The sequence below is a fragment of the Herpailurus yagouaroundi genome, unplaced genomic scaffold (genome assembly GCF_014898765.1).
Source record: "Herpailurus yagouaroundi ecotype Mexico unplaced genomic scaffold, PumYag 196, whole genome shotgun sequence".
Lineage (NCBI taxonomy): Eukaryota > Metazoa > Chordata > Mammalia > Carnivora > Felidae > Herpailurus > Herpailurus yagouaroundi.
Window position 1 is genome coordinate 12011375 of NW_024412427.1, and position 17447 is coordinate 12028821.

At 38.8% G+C, this 17447-nt stretch overlaps 1 protein-coding gene across 4 annotated transcripts in view; it reads right to left on the bottom strand.

Annotated features, from left to right (window-relative positions):
* CBFA2T2 (CBFA2/RUNX1 partner transcriptional co-repressor 2) overlaps positions 1 to 17447 on the bottom strand; it is a 139546-nt gene that overhangs the window by 27199 nt on the left and 94900 nt on the right. For all 4 annotated transcript variants that reach the window (XM_040447319.1, XM_040447316.1, XM_040447315.1 and 1 more), the window contains 3 exons: positions 15164 to 15307; positions 10661 to 10902; positions 3562 to 3651 (listed from right to left, as the gene is read on the bottom strand). In XM_040447319.1, the coding sequence (XP_040303253.1) occupies positions 3562 to 3651; positions 10661 to 10902; positions 15164 to 15307 (476 nt within the window). The remainder of the gene's footprint in view (positions 1 to 3561; positions 3652 to 10660; positions 10903 to 15163; positions 15308 to 17447) is intronic.

The window sequence follows — 17447 nt, forward strand, 5'->3', positions numbered from 1 at the left end:
CCAAAGTGGGTTCTACGCCGACAGCAGTGACCCGATGCGGGGCTCGATCTCACGAACCGCGAGATCATGACCTGGGCTGAAGTCAGACGCCCAACTGACTGAGCCACCCAGGGGTCTCTTTTTCCTTATTTTGTAAAAGGATAATTAACTATGTACTTATTATATTTCCTTCTCAAAATTAGAAATCTTTAATGGGGACGAATCATAAAACAAACCCTATATATCTCTAAACTTCATTCTTCATATGTAAAATGTACGTTTCCTATATTCCTTTTATTAAAAGAAAATAAAGAATTATACTTTTCTTCCCAAATTTAAGAACAATTCAGACTGAGCACATAAAAGATGTCTTTATCTCAAGGGAAACAGATGAACAAGTAAATGGAGAGTTTTAATAGATGTGAGTAGTCACCCCTTTACCAAGGGTTAATTTAGCAGGCACCATAATTAGTGACTCTCTTAAAGCAGAAATAAATTGAGAAAACCCAAACGTTAGCCAAAAAACTGCCATAACGACCTATCTCATGCTGTTTTCCAAAACAACAGAGTTAAGAATAGGGAATGTGACAATATAAAATACTTTTTAAGTCTGTTCTATAGCCTCCATCTTATAACAACTGTTAAAAAAAAAAAATCTTAACTGAAAAAAATACTGTGTAAAATATCTTTTACATCTGTGACATGTGCCCTTTGATGAATTTTTTTTTTAATGCTAATTATTTCCTATTAACACAAATTTCACAAATCTTGGTTCCGGAGTCTTAGGGGAAATAATTGTCTGTTGGCTCTGACATACAGCAAAGAGACCAAGATAGAAGCAGCACAGCTGTTTCGGGGCTACAAAGGCACCACAGACTGAGGCAAAGCTTCAATGCTATCAAAACAGAGCCACACACAGCCTGGGCCCCTGACACCTAAGCATTTTCCTATTTGTTTGCTCTACTCTCATTTTAAAAGATTTAAAAAACTGGTAACAATACCTCAATAAGTTGACCCATCTCTCTGATGCTATTATTTTTTTTTTAGGAAGTAAAGGCAGAAATACAGGTAAAAGGGGCATATTTATTTGGCCGGGTGTATTAGACTTTGTGAGTCAAGATGCAAAAGTGAAGATATCATGTGGGTCTCAAACAGTGTATAAAAAAAGTCCAATAACAAACGGAGTATAACTTTTTGTAGTATCAGTCTCCTACTAATGCAAAGAATGGAATGCATTTTGTTGGGGGGCTGGATTGAGGATAACATTTAGCTTAACTGGGGCTCAGAGTCAGTGTTCCCTATTACAAATCGATTATAAACGTGCACCTGTAAAAATTATTCTTCTTGGGGCACCTGGCTGGCTCAGTCAGTAGAGCATTCAACTCTTGATCTCAAGGTGGTGAGTTTGAAACCCACATGGGTGTAGAGTATAAAAACAAACAAACAAACAAATTCTTCTCTCCAGGGCTGTATGAAACCATTTGGTGAGCTGGTCTGGGGGTCACAGATTTCCAAACTATGCTTGGTCTAGAACACCCTGGTATTTGACCCTAGTCTTTCACTGCTGGGGAGCTACTTTATACTTTGGCAAGTTATAGATAAATGATACCAATGCAAAATAATTACTATCTATGGACACGAATAAAATTATGTCCAATAGAGGTTCAAATGACTTCCCTTGTTCTCTCTATAGAAGCCAATTTTACTTCTGGTTGCACATTCGTATCAATAATCCTGACCTATATAAATGTGTCTGTTCTTTGGATTCTCCCCTGAACTGGTTGTAACATGTTATTGATTCCTTCATTAATGAGTTAAAGAAAATCTTTGACACAGGTTCATCTTTTACTGGTACTAGTCAGAATGTTACCTGTTTTGTTGCTGTTTGTTGTTTTTAAAAATTATTGTATAAAAGGGAAAAGGCAGTAACTTTACCATGGGAAAGCATGGTACATAGACACTGCCTTCACCAAGTGATCAAAGTCAACATCACCCATTAGAAGACAGATTAACATCTACGTCTACAAAGAGAATGCAGTGATACCACTTAACCTGCTCTTGCTGCCTAAGATGCATAACCCGTTCCTCATCATGAGGAAGCTTCAGAAAAATCCAAAGTGATGTACCTTCCATAAAATAACTATCCTGAACTCTTCAAACTGTCAAAGTCATAAAAGTCTGAGAAGCTATTTCAGATTAAAGTGGACTAGAGAAACATGACAACGAAATGCAAGATGTGATCCTGTATCAGATATAAGACCACACAAAAAAGCTTTTCTTTCACTGTAAGAGACATTAGTGGGACATTTGGTGAAACATGAATAAGGGCTGTGGATAATAGTGCTTTATCAATGTTAATTTCTTGATTTGTTAATTATACTAAAAAGTATTGAGATGTATCATGTCTGCAGCTTATTCTTAAATATTTCATTTTTTAAAAAAATTTTATTTATTTTTTAATATTTTTAATGTTTATTTATATTTGAGAGAGAGAGAGAGAGAGAGAGAGAGAGAGAGAGAGCGTGAATAGGGGAGGGGCACAAAAAGAGACAGAATCTGAAGTACGCTACAGGCTCTGAGCTGTCAGCACAGAGCCCAAAGTGGGGCTCGAACTCACAAGCCTTGAAATCATGATCTGAGCTGAAGTCAGATGCTCGACTGACTGAGCCACCCAGGTGCCCCAAAAGATATTATTTTTTAAGTAATCTCTATACCCAACGTGGGGGCTCCAACTTGCACACCTGAGATAAAGAGTCATATACATGTTCTATCGACTGAACCAGCCAGGCACCCCTCAAATATATGAGGGAAAAAAATAATTACAAGACAAAATAATAATAGAGATGTGATAAAATGGTAACATGTAGAGAATGTGACTAAAGAGACGGTGGTACAGTATATAGGAAGTTTACTGTACCATATTGCAACTTTTCTAGGAGTATGAAATTATTTTGAAATAAAACACTTTTTTTTAAAGGGCATATTACATATAAATTTAATACTGCCTTACTTCTCAGGTAAGTACAATTCTGAACAACGTCTCTCAAAAGTTATGTTCTAGGGAACATTAATTCCAGAGGACCTAATCAGAAGCTAGACTAACTGGGGTTGGGGAGACAGCAACATTGTCTTTCTGTATGCTCTTCTGTTCTTAGGATAAGTGGGAAGTGCAAGGCCTCTCCTTTGTCTGACAGCCTTCTCAGAAAACACACACACTTCCCCACTGGCCACAAACAAAAGATTTAATGTTCAGTTACTTTCTCTGCTAAAAGCCCAGCCTCCAAACCATCCACACACTCACCTTCAGCCCACTCACCTCCTGCTCCCCACCTGCTATTATGTGTTATCAGCAGTATCTGCATGTGGACCACAACTCAAGGCTTCTGTAATTCCCATCCTACCAAGTGTGAATAAGGCACATCTGCAGACCACACTCCCATTCCTCTTACCAGACTCAAATAAAAGAAAGATATGAAAATGTGTGGCAAGCTACCCTGGCTTAGATCACAGAACAGGGATCAGCAGCAGGAACACTTGAGGAAATGCTGAAGATAAATTACATTCAGTAATTATAAAAATTACCTTGAGGAATGGAATCACAAAAGGACGAAGAGGAAAGTTTGTAGCCTCTTGGAGCTTGCAATGGAATTCTTCAATTGTTACTGTTGAGTTCTGAAAAGACAAATAACACTGTCAATTTCTAAAACTGGATACTGTCTCCCCAATACACATCTAATAATGCTAACTCTTTTTAAATCAAGGAAAAGGATAATCCCAAGAACACCACTGTAAACTCAGATCCCTCTCAAAGGTTAAACAAATTGTTTCCTTTATGAATAAAGTGTGGCCTCATTGATTTTCTTTTCTTTAATACCCTAAACCTAAACTGTCCTCTGTACTCAGCTACCGCTTTCCTCAGCACTTGTGAAGAAGGCACTCAGGCCTCTCGTATCAAGGAGCTCATGGCAAGCCACCTTGGGTACCGGAAACCAAACCTACAACGTTCCCAGATGGAACAATCCTGAATGAGTCCAGGATATCAACTTCTGAAGTTCACTTCTTCATAGATCGTGCCCTCCTCCTAGCATCAGTTCCCCAAATATTCTAAAGAAATTTAAAAACAAACGAAAAAACCAAGGCAAAACAATCAGTGCCTTCTACCTTCAAGTGGTCTGCCTGCATATGAGAGAACCTGGAAACAGGCACACGCCCACTGGGAAGGTTGCAGTTATTTCCCGTAAGGTTATTAGCACTTCCCATGTATTTTTTCAAAAGTCTAGCTTTATTTAAAAAAAAAAAATTTTTTTTTTCAACGTTTATTCATTTTTGGGACAGAGAGAGACAGAGCATGAACGGGTGAGGGGCAGAGAGAGAGGGAGACACAGAATCGGAAACAGGCTCCAGGCTCTGAGCCATCAGCCCAGAGCCCGAAGCGGGGCTCGAACTCACGGACCGCGAGATCGTGACCTGGCTGAAGTCGGACGCTTAACCGACTGCGCCACCCAGGCGCCCCAAAAGTCTAGCTTTAAATAGGGTTCTTAGCTCCTCTGCTCAGGTGAATGTACAAATAAAAATATTTTCCTCAAAGTTCACAAAATAGTTTTATTCAATTCCCTAAAACATAGTATAATACCAAGTTAAAGAACAAAACTGGGCATTATTCTTGCTTCCCTGAGAGAACAAGTACCACTTCTAGGGATTTTATTTTATAAAATCATCAATGGTTCAAAGCTGTAACAAGTACCATACAGATTATTTATCAACACAATACTGCTTCTTGACAATAAGGAACAGAAAACATTAAGGTCCACTACCAGGAAGTTGCATTAAAAATGATGGTACAGAAGGGGCACCTGGGTGGCTCAGTCAGTTAAGTATCCGACTTCAGCTCAGGTCATGATCTCATGGCTCATGAGTTTAAGCCCCACATGGGGCTCCCTGCTGACAGCTCAGAGCCGGAGCCTGCTTTGGATTCTGGGCTCCCTCTCTCTCTGCCCTCCCCCACTCACACCTGCCTCTCTCTCTCTCTCTCAAAAAAATAAATACACAAATATTAAAATATTCAAAAAGAATGATAGTACATAGGGCGCCTGGGTGGCTCAGTTAGTTAAGTATATCTGACTTCGGCTCAGGTAATGATCTCACGGTTTGTGGGTACAAGCCCCGCGTTGGGCTCTGTGCTGACAGCTCAGAGCCTGGAGCCTGCTTCAGATTCTGTGACTCCCTCTCTCTATCCCTACCCTGCTCACACTCTGTTTCTCTCTCTCTCTCTCTCTCTCAAAAATAAAATTAAAAAAAAATTTTTTTAGAGGAAGAAAAATTAATTAATTAAAAAAAAAGAATGATGGTACAGTCATACATCAGAACACTAAGGGAACAGGAAAGACTATATGCATTAATAAGGAAAGGTGTTTACAATATACTGTGAAATGAAAAACCAGAAAAAGAGCAGCATGCTTTCCTATAAGCCATTTATGGAAATTACACACACACACTTATATAGTATCTTACGTGCCTAAAAAGACAGGTACAACAGCACTTATTTCTGGATATGAAATTATGTTGGATTTTCCAAATATATCACACTAATATTTGGTAAAAATTAAAAATATTTCCTTTTAGAGAAAAGAGTATATCAAATTAAACGATGTTAAGTTAAAGTATTTGAAGCTTATCTCATTTCACATAAATACTTTTTTTTAAAGAATTTACTTTCTTTTATTTTTTAAGTTTTTACGAGAGTGTGAACATGGGAGGGGCATAGAGAGAGGGAGACAGAAGATCCCAGGGAGACTCAATGCTGTCAGTGCAGAGCCTGACATGGGGCTCCCTCGCACAAACTGCGAGATCATAATCTGAGCTGAAACCAAATGTCACTTAACCGACTGAGCCACCCAGGCGCCCCAGTGACAGTTTTATTGATCTCTCACCAATCTTGATATCTTATTTGCTAGGTTAGAATGTTCAGGATCACTCTGAATAGAAGAAACATTCTTTTGTTTTTTAGAAAAGACATTCTCATCTGATTCCTAGTATTAGAGGGAAAGCATTCAAAATTTCGCAAGCATGAGGCTTGCTGTAGGTTTTTTGTAAGATAACAACTATCATCAGATTAAGAAAGTTCCTGCTCTAATTGTTTTGCCAAGTGTTTTTTTTAAAATAATGAATGGAGAGGTGCTTGGGTAGCTCAGTAGGTTAAGCGTCTGACTTTGGTCAGGTCATGATCTCCCCATCTGTGGGTTGGAGCCCCATGTCGGGTTCTGTGCTGAGAGCTCAGAGCCTGAAGCCTACTTTGGATTCTGTGTCTCCTCTCTCTCTGCCCCTCCGCCACTCGCGCTCTCTCTCTCAAAAATAAACATTAAAAAATTTTTAAAAATAAAATTATGGATGTTAAATTCAAGTAACACTTCTTTTTCTGCATCTTCTCCAAATAAATTCATAGTTTCAATACCAATTGCTATAGACTGAATTTTTGTGCCACTCAGAATTCCTATGTTGAAACCTAATTCCCAATGAGTTGGTATTTAGATGTGGAGCCTTTGGGAGATGATTAGAGGTCATGAAGGCAGAGCTCTTAGGAACAGCATTAGTGCCCTTGTAAAAGAGACCTCAAGAGATCTCCCTTGTCTCTTCGGCATTGTGAAGACACAGTGAGAAGACAGCTATATAGGAACAAGGAAGTAGGCTCTCACAGAATACAAAATCTACTGGCACCACTTATCAGCTTCCAGAACTGTGAGATAAATGACTGTTGTTTATAAATCACCCAGTCATTGGTATTCTGTTGTAACAGCCTGAACAGACCGATTCAGGACACGGATTTTAATAAAATTCCCATTATATCAGAGTATACATTAGTATAATATGTAGGAAAACCAATGGCCTTACATATTAAATTTTTTTTTCAACGTTTTTTATTTATTTTTGGGACAGAGCAAGACAGAGCATGAACGGGGGAGGGGCAGAGAGAGAGGGAGACACAGAATCTGAAACAGGCTCCAGGCTCTGAGCCATCAGCCCAGAGCCTGACACGGGGCTCGAACTCACGGACCGCGAGATCGTGACCTGGCTGAAGTCGGATGCTTAACCGACTGCGCCACCCAGGCGCCCCATATTAAATTGGTATATATGCATACCTTATGAAATCCCAATTCCACTGTTAAGTGCAATGCTTGCACATGTGTACCATGTAAAAGAATGCTTACAGCAACATTATTTGCAATGGCTCCTATACAGAAAAGAGTTAATATAGCAGGTTTAAAACTGATAACCTTATTAAAGAGCACTTACAAGGTTGGGCCATTGGCTGGCTCCTATGAATTTGGCTGATGAACAGTTTCCCATAAAGATATAAAACTTTCCCTAACCGAAAAGGTAGAAACACCCCAGTGTACATCAATAGATGAATGCAAAAGATGAAGCCTACTTCAGATTTTGTGTCTCCTTCTCTCTCTCTCTGCCCCTCCGCCACTCGCGCTCTGCCTCTCTCTCAAAAATAAACATCAAAAATTTTTAAAAATTAAATAAAATAATGGATGTTAAATTCAAGTAACACTTCTTTTTCTGCATCTTCTCCAAATAAATTCATAGTTTCAATTCCAATTGCTGATGAAATACCAATTTCATCAAAAGATGAAAGCAAAATGTGGTATATACATGCAATGGAATCTTTTCAGCCAAAAAAAGTAGAAAAATATGATAAATACTATAACAGGGATGAACCTTGAGGATAATTACACTAGGCAAAATAAGCAACAGAAAGACAAACACTGTATGATTCTACTTATATGAGGTAGCTAGAGTAGTCAAGTAGACTGGTGGTTGATAGGAACTGAAGGGTAAGTAAGGGATGAGGAGTTATTGTTTAATGGCACAAAGTTTCAGTTTTGCATGATTTAAAGAGTTCCTGAGGTGGATAGTGGTGATGGTTGCACAACAATACACTTAAATCATTGAATTATACACTTAAAACTGGGTAAGTTGGTTGTTATGTGTATTTTTACCACCTACTGATGATTATCATTGGGAAAAAAAAAATTAACCTGAGAATGGCCATTTAAAGGACACAACTGGTTACATGTACATACAAATACTTCTTCAGCTATAAAAAAAATTTTGACGGGGCGCCTGGGTGACTCAGTTGCTTAAGTGCCCAATTTCGGCTCAGGTCATGATCTCACAGTCTAGGAGTTCAAGCCCCACATCGGGCTCTGTGCTGACAGCTTAGAGCCTGGAGCCTACTTCAGATTCTGTGTCCCTCCCTCGCTCTGCCGCTCACCTGCTCCTGCTCTGTCTCTCTCTCTCTCTTAAGAATAAACAAGACATTAAAAAAAAAAAACAAAAAAAAACGAAGTTTAAAAAAAATGGATTTCTTTTGTTTTTTTGTTTTTTTTTTGCAAATGAGGGCTATCATTTTTTCTTTTACTCTTGAAATTATCTTCAACCTTAGACTCCACTTAAAGCTGGGGCGCCTGTGTGACTCAGTCAGTAAAGCATCCAACTCTTGATCTCGGCCCAGGTCACGATCTCACAGTTTGAGAGTTTGGGCCCCACATCGGGCTCTGCACAGATGGTGCAGAGCCTACTTGGGATTCTGTCTCTCCCTCTCTCTCTGCCCCTCACCTGCCTGTGCTCTCTCTCTCTCTCAAAATAAATAAATAAACTTAAAAATATATATACAGAGTTGTGCCTAAATCTGTTGCTAGAATTGGTATGACATTCTGATGTCTGCTTTGCTTACAATTATGTTCAAACTCATTTTGACATTTAAAGCCCAATTTTATTACTCTAGATCTAGTAGCATAAAATTTGACCAAAAACATTTTTCCCCTAAAAACAAAAATAAAAAAAACCTTTCTAACTGATAAGGGTGGCTCACTGTGCCTAGACAGTGTTTTTGCAAACATTGCGGTTTCTGCTGAACATTGATTTTTCCTTCTGGGAATTTGGAATTTCAGCAGGTGCTGGCAAAGACTGCCTATGTACCCAGACTCAAGTAAACACCTTGGGCACGGAGTCTCGAATAGGCTTTCCTGGGCAAAAGCATCACACATATGTCACTACATTTTCACTGCTGGGGGAAGAGTGAGCTCTGTGTGACTATTTATACAAGAGAAGAACATAAGGAAGCCTGCACATGGATTCCACTAGATTCCAACAGTATCTCTTTCCTTTATGACCCAGCTGTGTAACCTTATGCCTCTGTAATAAATCTTAGTTGTGAGCACAGCTATATGCCAAGTCCTGTGAATTCTTTTAAGAAATTTCAGAACCTGGGGGTTGTATTAGGTTCTTTGACTATGCCTCAAAATGCAAACAACTCAAATGCCCATCAAGAGCAAAAAGTACAAATTGTATTCCTACAATAAAATACTATATAATATAGCAATGAAAATGAACAACCTTAAAAAAAAAAAAAAAAAAGAACAACGTAACAGCTCTAAAAAGCAAAAGGGATTAAATCTGAAATGATGAAAAAGTCATTTATCACATTCTGCCTTGTATGAAAGTTGTTTCTTCTACACTAGACTGAGAAATCTGTTAAGTTATTCAACTTTTTAGCCTCGGACTCCTCTAATTTATGTGGGTTATATCTATCAATAATCCCAATATTAATAATTAACTTCAGAATTTGGAAACCATTTATTATTAACCCATTTCAAAATAATTGTATTTTCCCCAAAAATGTAGTAGGAAGAATGGCACTGTAATTACAGTTTTGCAAATCTTTTTGGTATCTGGGTTATTAAAAGACAACTGGGTTCTCTGATCTGCTTCTGCATTTAATCCATTTCAACAGCCTGTATCATGCAGCTTCAAGAAAATTCTACTGTATGCTCCTTAGAGAGTAAGAATGAAAATGCAAGAAACATCTTAATATTATTATGAAAATAATTTTCGCCTTCAGAAGTTCCAGGAAGGGCCTGGGGGAATCTCAAGGGTCCCTGATTACACTTTGAGAACTACAGCATTAAGGCTTAGTAACGTGATTCACTTTTACACAGGTAGAGCCTAACATGCAGAACCATGAGGTGCTTTTTCAAGAGGTAAATCTTGTAGAATTCAATTTACAAACATAGGGAACTGTCAGTACTTTCCTTATATACAGTGATACGCAAACCCCACCCAGCTGTCTATGTCAGAAATTACTGCCTTATACCATCATGGGTTCACCATACTCCTTGTACAAAGAAAAATTATGTCTGGTTTGAAAATTCTACAGAAACTATATTTGCATGAAGAGCTGAAGAATGTAATCCCTTTGACACTATTTAAACCATGAGACTTGTAATTTTACAAACTATTATCCTGAAAATTAAACTCCCTGTTTTTCTTTTCTCTCAGGTTTGGAAACAATGCACCAGGCACTGAATATATTAAGTAACAAAACCTTGCGTTAGCTTGGTTGAACCTCAGTAGCCTGTTGAAATTCAGTTGACGATGAATTCAAAGCTGTTTCTTGGAATTAAATCAACATAATAAGAAATAGTAAGGTAAACATTATAGATTTGTTTCCTTAATAAGTATTGTTACCCATAATTGAAATCCACAATTCCACAGGTTTATATGAGTTATATAATAACTAATCTAGTCTGCATATTTTGCCATGTTGCTCCAGGTTTGCTGGCTTTGGTTCTGAGCCACGTACTCAGATAGCTGTGGACAGTGATGCCGTACTTACCACCAGTGCTAGAACAAGAGTCCGCACCTTCTCCCCAATCTCAGGTGAGATGTCATTGCCAAACTGTTGCAGTGTGGTAAGGAAGCGTTTCAACTTGCTGAGCTGCCGAGCACCACAAGTGGCTGGCAACTGTTGATTTGTTAGTGCAGATGATGTGGAAGAGGCAGGACCATTGCTGAATCTCTGTGGTGGTGATGGGGCACCATTCAGGGTAGGAGGAGAATGGTTGATGCCATTGCTTACTAAAAGAAAGCCAAAATGAAAGACTCTGTTTAAGTGCAAAACACACAGGTCTTTGTTAATTTCTTCTTGTTTGCATTAACCTTCGTTTATTCATTTGAATTTTGTAAAGCACATATTAAGAATATACAAGAAACTGTTTCTGCCCTCAGTGAGACTACTACGTAGGAAGACAGACTACCAGGTCAAAAATCTTAACAGAATAACACAGACGTGTTAAAATAAGAGTACGGAGTGCTGTAAGAGCTTGGAGAAAGGCTATCTAACTATAGTTGCTATGGGGCCGGGTAGGTAAATATTTCCTGCAACAGGTACTGCAGAAGCTGAGTCTGGTAGGATACGTATTTCCAGTGTATTGGACACTTACGCGCACAAATGTGCACCTTTCATGTGACATCTCCTTCCTGATCTTAGGGTTCCAAAGAAGTTAAGCAATCAGTTACAATGTAGCATGTGAATAGACAATCAGAAAAGAGAGTTCTGTTGAAGTGAGAAATGTTTTCTCTAGGCTATAGATTTAATGACCTATTGCTGCAAAAAGGTATATAAGGTACACATCTCTTGGACCATTCAGAATATTCATGCCCATCACAGTCAGTTTCTCTCTGCTCCAACAGTGTGATATTAATAGTGCCGAATTCTTGATCATTCAATGAAGCATTTTCTAGACACTACACAGGACAACACACCAATTTCTGCTCAAATTATAATACATGTGAATGATTAATGAGAGTTTAATTACTGTTTCCCCATCGTCCTTACTCATTTCTTGCTAGTTTCAATTTGCAACACCACCCTAGAACTAAGTTCTCCTTCTTCACTGAATGGTGAAATAAAATTACCTGGTGACTAAGCGTCAATAGATTTTCACTTAATCATACCCAGGCTTGAACATCTAGGAAGATGAAGTTAAAACATATGTCTAAAAAACATAAGAAAAGAGCCCAATTATTTAATCTTTACCTAACTTAGAAAACTGACCATTTACTTATATTGGGCTTAACACCAAGTCATTAATCATGAAAAATCTTCCATGTCCCTCCTTCTGCCTCCATGCCGGTCATAGTTGGTCAGCCATACTGTTCCTACTACTTGACTGATCCAGATTCAAATTTGATCTAGCAAACTTTCCCTCATCCTATATATGCTCAGGTATCACTGTATCAAGAAACATTCTTTAACAGATTCTGTGGCTGCACATTAAGGTAAACCTGATAGATTTAATAACTCTTCTCTGTGCTGCCTACAAATACTTCCATTATGGTACCTACTTACTTTTTCTAGATTTGTACTGTCTTAACAGACTGTGCACTTCTTCTTCTTCTTTTTTTTTTTTAAACGTTTATTTTAGAGAGAACATGAGCAGGGGAGGGACAGAGAGAGGGGGAAACAGAGAATCTGAGGCAGGCTCCAGGCTCTGAGCTGTCAGCTCAGAGCCCAACATGGGGCTTGAAGCCACGAACCATGAGACTGACCTGGGCCAAAGTCGGCCACTCAACCTACTGAACCACCTAGGTGCCCCAAGACTGTGCACTTCTTAATGAACACTATGTTCTATATCTGTATATACTATACTAAGTTTTGTAGACTGTATATACCATACATAAATAGATTGGCTTTGTTCATTAGCTAGCAAAGTGTAAGTGTTGAGGAAAAAGCTGCTGAATGATTCACTACATAAAAGACTAACAGGCTAAGAAAGAAAGGGCGAATTCTCCTCTGTATCTTTCATTAAAAGAGATCACTAGAGCTACTGGAAAGGAAAGCTCAATACTCAACCTCAGCAATCCAGAAAATTAGTTGCAATGGTCTGCTGTTTCTTTGTGTTCACAGAAAGGTCAACTGCCATTGGAGAGCTGCCCCTTTTGAAGCAATCCATAAATGGAATATATTACTGTGCTTTTAGCCACGCTGCTTTTTCACAACCTCTTCAGTGAAAGCATATGAGCACATTTTCTGAAGTAAAATGAAGTAGTCAAATATGGAGGTAAAAAGAGCTGAATTTACGTGCAGATATATCTATTCCTATTGTCTGTATCTTGAAATCTGAATGACAGCCTAGGTTTAAATCTCTTCATTTCAAGACAGCACCCATATCTAAGGATGTAGAACTTTGAAATAGAAAATAGAATTTTAATTTTTTTTTTAACATTTATTTATTTTTGAGACAGAGAGAGACAGAGCATGAACGGGGGAGGGGCAGAGAGAGAGGGAGACACAGAATAGGAAGTAGGCTCCAGGCTCTGAGCCATCAGCCCAGAGCCCAACACGGGGCTCGAACTCACGGACCGCGAGATCATGACCTGAGCTGAAGTCGGACGCTTTACCGACCGAGGCACCCAGGCGCCCCGAAAATAGAATTTTAAAAAGGATATTAAACTTCATTTCTAGTTCCAGACTGCTACAGTTGCCACTTACTCAATTTCAAATGTTTTAAAATATAATAATTAAAATTTCTATTAAAGCTGTACCGCTTAGACTCTTTTGCCTTTTAAAATAATAAACACAAAAAACGTCCATGTTTGAGCAATGATAGTGTGTAAGCTTATGTAAAGGCATTTAAATAAGAAAATGCATATAGTGCCTAGCAAAGTGTTCTAATGCATTGTGGGTACTCCATAAACACTGCGTGTCCTCTGCTCTATGAGGCACAGTATCTGAGAGAGTCAACATGCACAGGCACAGAAAGGCAGAAAAATTCAGATTAAAATCTAGACATGTAGAGGTGCACCTGGGTGGCTCAGTTGGTTAAGTGTCCGACTTTGGCTCACATCATGATCTTGTGGCTCATGGGTTTGAGCCCTGCATCAGGCTCTGTGCTGACAGCTCAGGATCTTCTACCTCCCTCTCTCTCTCTCTCTCTCTCCCAACCTCGCTCATGACCTGTTTCTCTCTCTCTCAAAAATAAATAAACATTAAAAGAAAATTAAAAAACAATCCACACAAGTTAGTATGTATGCATGTAAGTCTAGATTTTAAATTGGGTCTTCTTTTGACTTTTGTTTGTGTGTTTAACTATACATATAGGACTGATTGCTGAGTTACACAGGCTTTGTGAAAATTCAACTTTACTAAATACTACCAAATAATTTTCTCACATCCAAACAATGTAGGAGTGTTCAGGTAGCTCACCATATGCTCACCAAAGCTTGATATTACTTTCCATTTTGAACATTCTTGTATTACATTGGGTTTTAGTTTGCATTAACTTGATGCAAAGTTGAACATCTATTATATATTTATTGGCTAATGTAATTCTTTTTTTTTAAGTGTTTATTTATTTTGAGAGAGAGAGAGAGAGAGAGAGAGAGAGAGAGAGAGAGAGATTGATTGATTCCCGGCAGGCTTCACACTGAGTACAAAAGCTGTATGTGGGCCCTGATCCCATGACTGTGAGATCATGACCTGAACTGAAATCAAGAGTTGGACATTTAGCTGACTGAACCACCCAGGCGCCCCTGGCTAATGTAATTCTTATGGACTGAATTATGCCCCCCCACAAATTCCTATGTTGTAGTTCTAATCCCCTGCATCTCAGAATGTGACTGTATTTGCAGACACAGCCTTTAAAGGTTACATGAGGTAATGTGGGTGGTCCGTAATCCACTATGATTATTGTCCTTATAAGAGGAAAGGACAGCAGGTATGCACATGCACAGAGGCAAGGACATGGGAGGACACAGCAGGAAGGGTGGCCATCTGCAGCCAAGGAGAGGGGCCTCAGAAGAAACCAAACCTGCTGACGCCATGATCCTGGACTTCTATCCTCCAGAACTGTGAGTTTCAGCCAACCCGTCTGTGGTATTTTGTTGTGACAGCCCTAGCAAACTAATACAATATTCATTCTCTTTTGTCAAGAGCCTTACCATGGTAGTCCTGGAATAGTTTTAGAAGTTGTTTGGTAATTATATGAAATTTACATTGATTCCTATAAAGCAATATAATAATTTAAATTCATTTTAGAGCCAAGAAATTAAAATAGCTACTTAATAGCCAGAGTATGAAAACAAAGTATCTATACCACTAAATTTTCAAATGCCTAAATTAGCTAAGTACTATTCTCAGAGGGCAAAAGCAATTTATAAAAGAAATAACCGTGTGTGTGTAATATGTATATGTACATATGTGTGTGTGTAGATATAAAATATCTTACAGCTATTTTGAAAATGTTGAATAGCATATGCAGAAGGCTTCATAGCAGCCAGTCACTTAGATCTAAACGTCACCCTGAACCACAAACCCAAATAAATTAAGAGGTCTCACATGCTGTTGGAGTAAATGACACTGGCCTGGGTCCCCCAGGATTTATTGGTGGGAGGGGTGGCATGGTGGGAGGTGAGGATCTTGACTGTATCTTCACTTCCACAGGCGATCCAGGCATTGCTGGCACTCTTTTCTCAGCACCAACTAGAGAGAATAAAAGGAATGGAGGTCAGAGTTGTCCACAAGGTAATAAAAATCGTAACAGTAATTTGAAATATGAAATATGAAACACCAGTATATTTTCCTAGAGGACTGAGAAGTTAAGAAGATGCTTATCTGAGTAGGCTGTATGGAGGGCCCTCAAAAGGTATCTACAGTAGTTCCCTTTCAGCCAGTTTCACTTTCCACAGTTTCAGTTACCTGTGGCCAACCATGGTCTGGAAACCCATGATCGTCCTGATGGGTAGAGAGTCAGAAGGGCAAGAGTAGCCTAACATAAGGTCATCATGCCTGGGTCATTTGCCTCATCATGCAGGCATTTTATTGTCTCACATCATCACAAAAAGAAGGGTAAGTACGGTACAATAAGATATTCTGATAGAGGGGGAGAGACAGGGGGAAACCACAGTCACACAACTTATAGTATATTGTTATAATTGTTCTATTTTATTTTCATTTATTGTTAATCTCTTACTGTGCTTAACTTATAAATTAAGTTTTATTACAGGTATGTGTATAGGAAAACACATAATATGTATTTAGGATTTGGTACTATCTGCAGTTCCAGGTATCCAGTGGGGTCTTAGAATGTATCTCCTGTGGTTAAAGTCTGGGGGAGCAGGACTGTACCTCTAACTACCTTGAACTGTGAATATATGCTCATTTGGAAAAAGGGTCTTGGAAGATGTAGCTAAGGATCTTGGAAGGAGATCATCCTGGATTATTGAGGGGGGCTCTAAACCCATTATGAATGATACCCTCCTAAGAAGAGCTGAAGGGGCACATACACAGAGGGAAGACTACATGAAGATGGACATAGTTGCACAATGCAAGGGCAACGTGACCATGATGGCAGAGACGGGAGTGATGCATCCGTATGCCAAGGAATGCCAAGGACTGTCAGCAACCAGCAGAAGCTGGGAGACAGGTATGGACTAGATTCTTCCTCAGAGGTCCCAAGAAAGAACCAACCCTGCTTACACCTTGATTTTGGATTTCTAGCCCCCAGAACAGTGAGAGATTATTGTTGTCTGAAGCCACCCAATTTGTGACCTCTGTTATGGCAATCACAGGAAACTAAAACAAGCCAGCAAGGTCAAAGGGTAACATGACCTGAAAGTTAACAGTGAAGATAGTGGCTGAGAAAGGAAGAAACCAGGTTGCATATTCAGCCTGTCTCAAATGCACTGTTTTTTGACTTCTTTTTTATAAATTCATCAAATAATAGGGGGAAAAAGCTAACGTGGGACTGTCTAGACCAGTAGGCATCAATTGCACAGCAGGGAAACAGAACCATAATCAGTTGTATATAAATTACCACAAATGACTAAGTACTAAATTTTTATATATATTAACTAGGGATAAGCAGGGAAAAAGAGGTGGAGTCAACATCCCTGACATCAATCATGCAAATGTCATTTATGATGTACAGTATCTAAAAAGATGAAAAGTAGAGCTGAATCTAAACAAAGTACAGACTAGTTCACCATGGGGACAATTCATAAGCAGCTGTTTGATAACGGTAGGGAACGACAAATTCCAGAAAAAGAAATTTGACAGATTAAACTTAATGACATCAGAAATAGGTCTGGACTAGTATCAACAGGACTGGAGCAATATTCTAAAACAGCTTCAGTTACTTTCCCCCATTAAAAAGAACATGTTACATACTTGGTTAATAATAGGACCAGGGTCACCATAATCATCTTTAAACTGAACTGTGTTCCTCTCGGTAACTCCAAGCTTTTCATGTAAGTGCCATGTATTTATTCTCCAGTAACTGTTGAATTCAATTTAAAGAACAAGACACGGATACACCAAAGGTTCAAATGAGAATGTTAAACCAAAGATTTCTTTCTGTGAGATCATAGCTGTAGACACAATACATTCATGACACTGGCAAAAAAGCCCATCTCTGCACATTTATGAGCATGTTTTAATGAGGAAAATATCACCAAATATTATTTTTATGCTTCAGTTTGCATTGGTCATATTTTGGAAAGAGATCTAATGAATACATAAAGTCTATCAAGTAATGTCCTCAAGTTACAAAACCCCTGACAAAAATGTGCGGCTCTCTGAGAGCCATGTGGGCAACACTCTGCCAGCTCTTCCCATCTCTCTG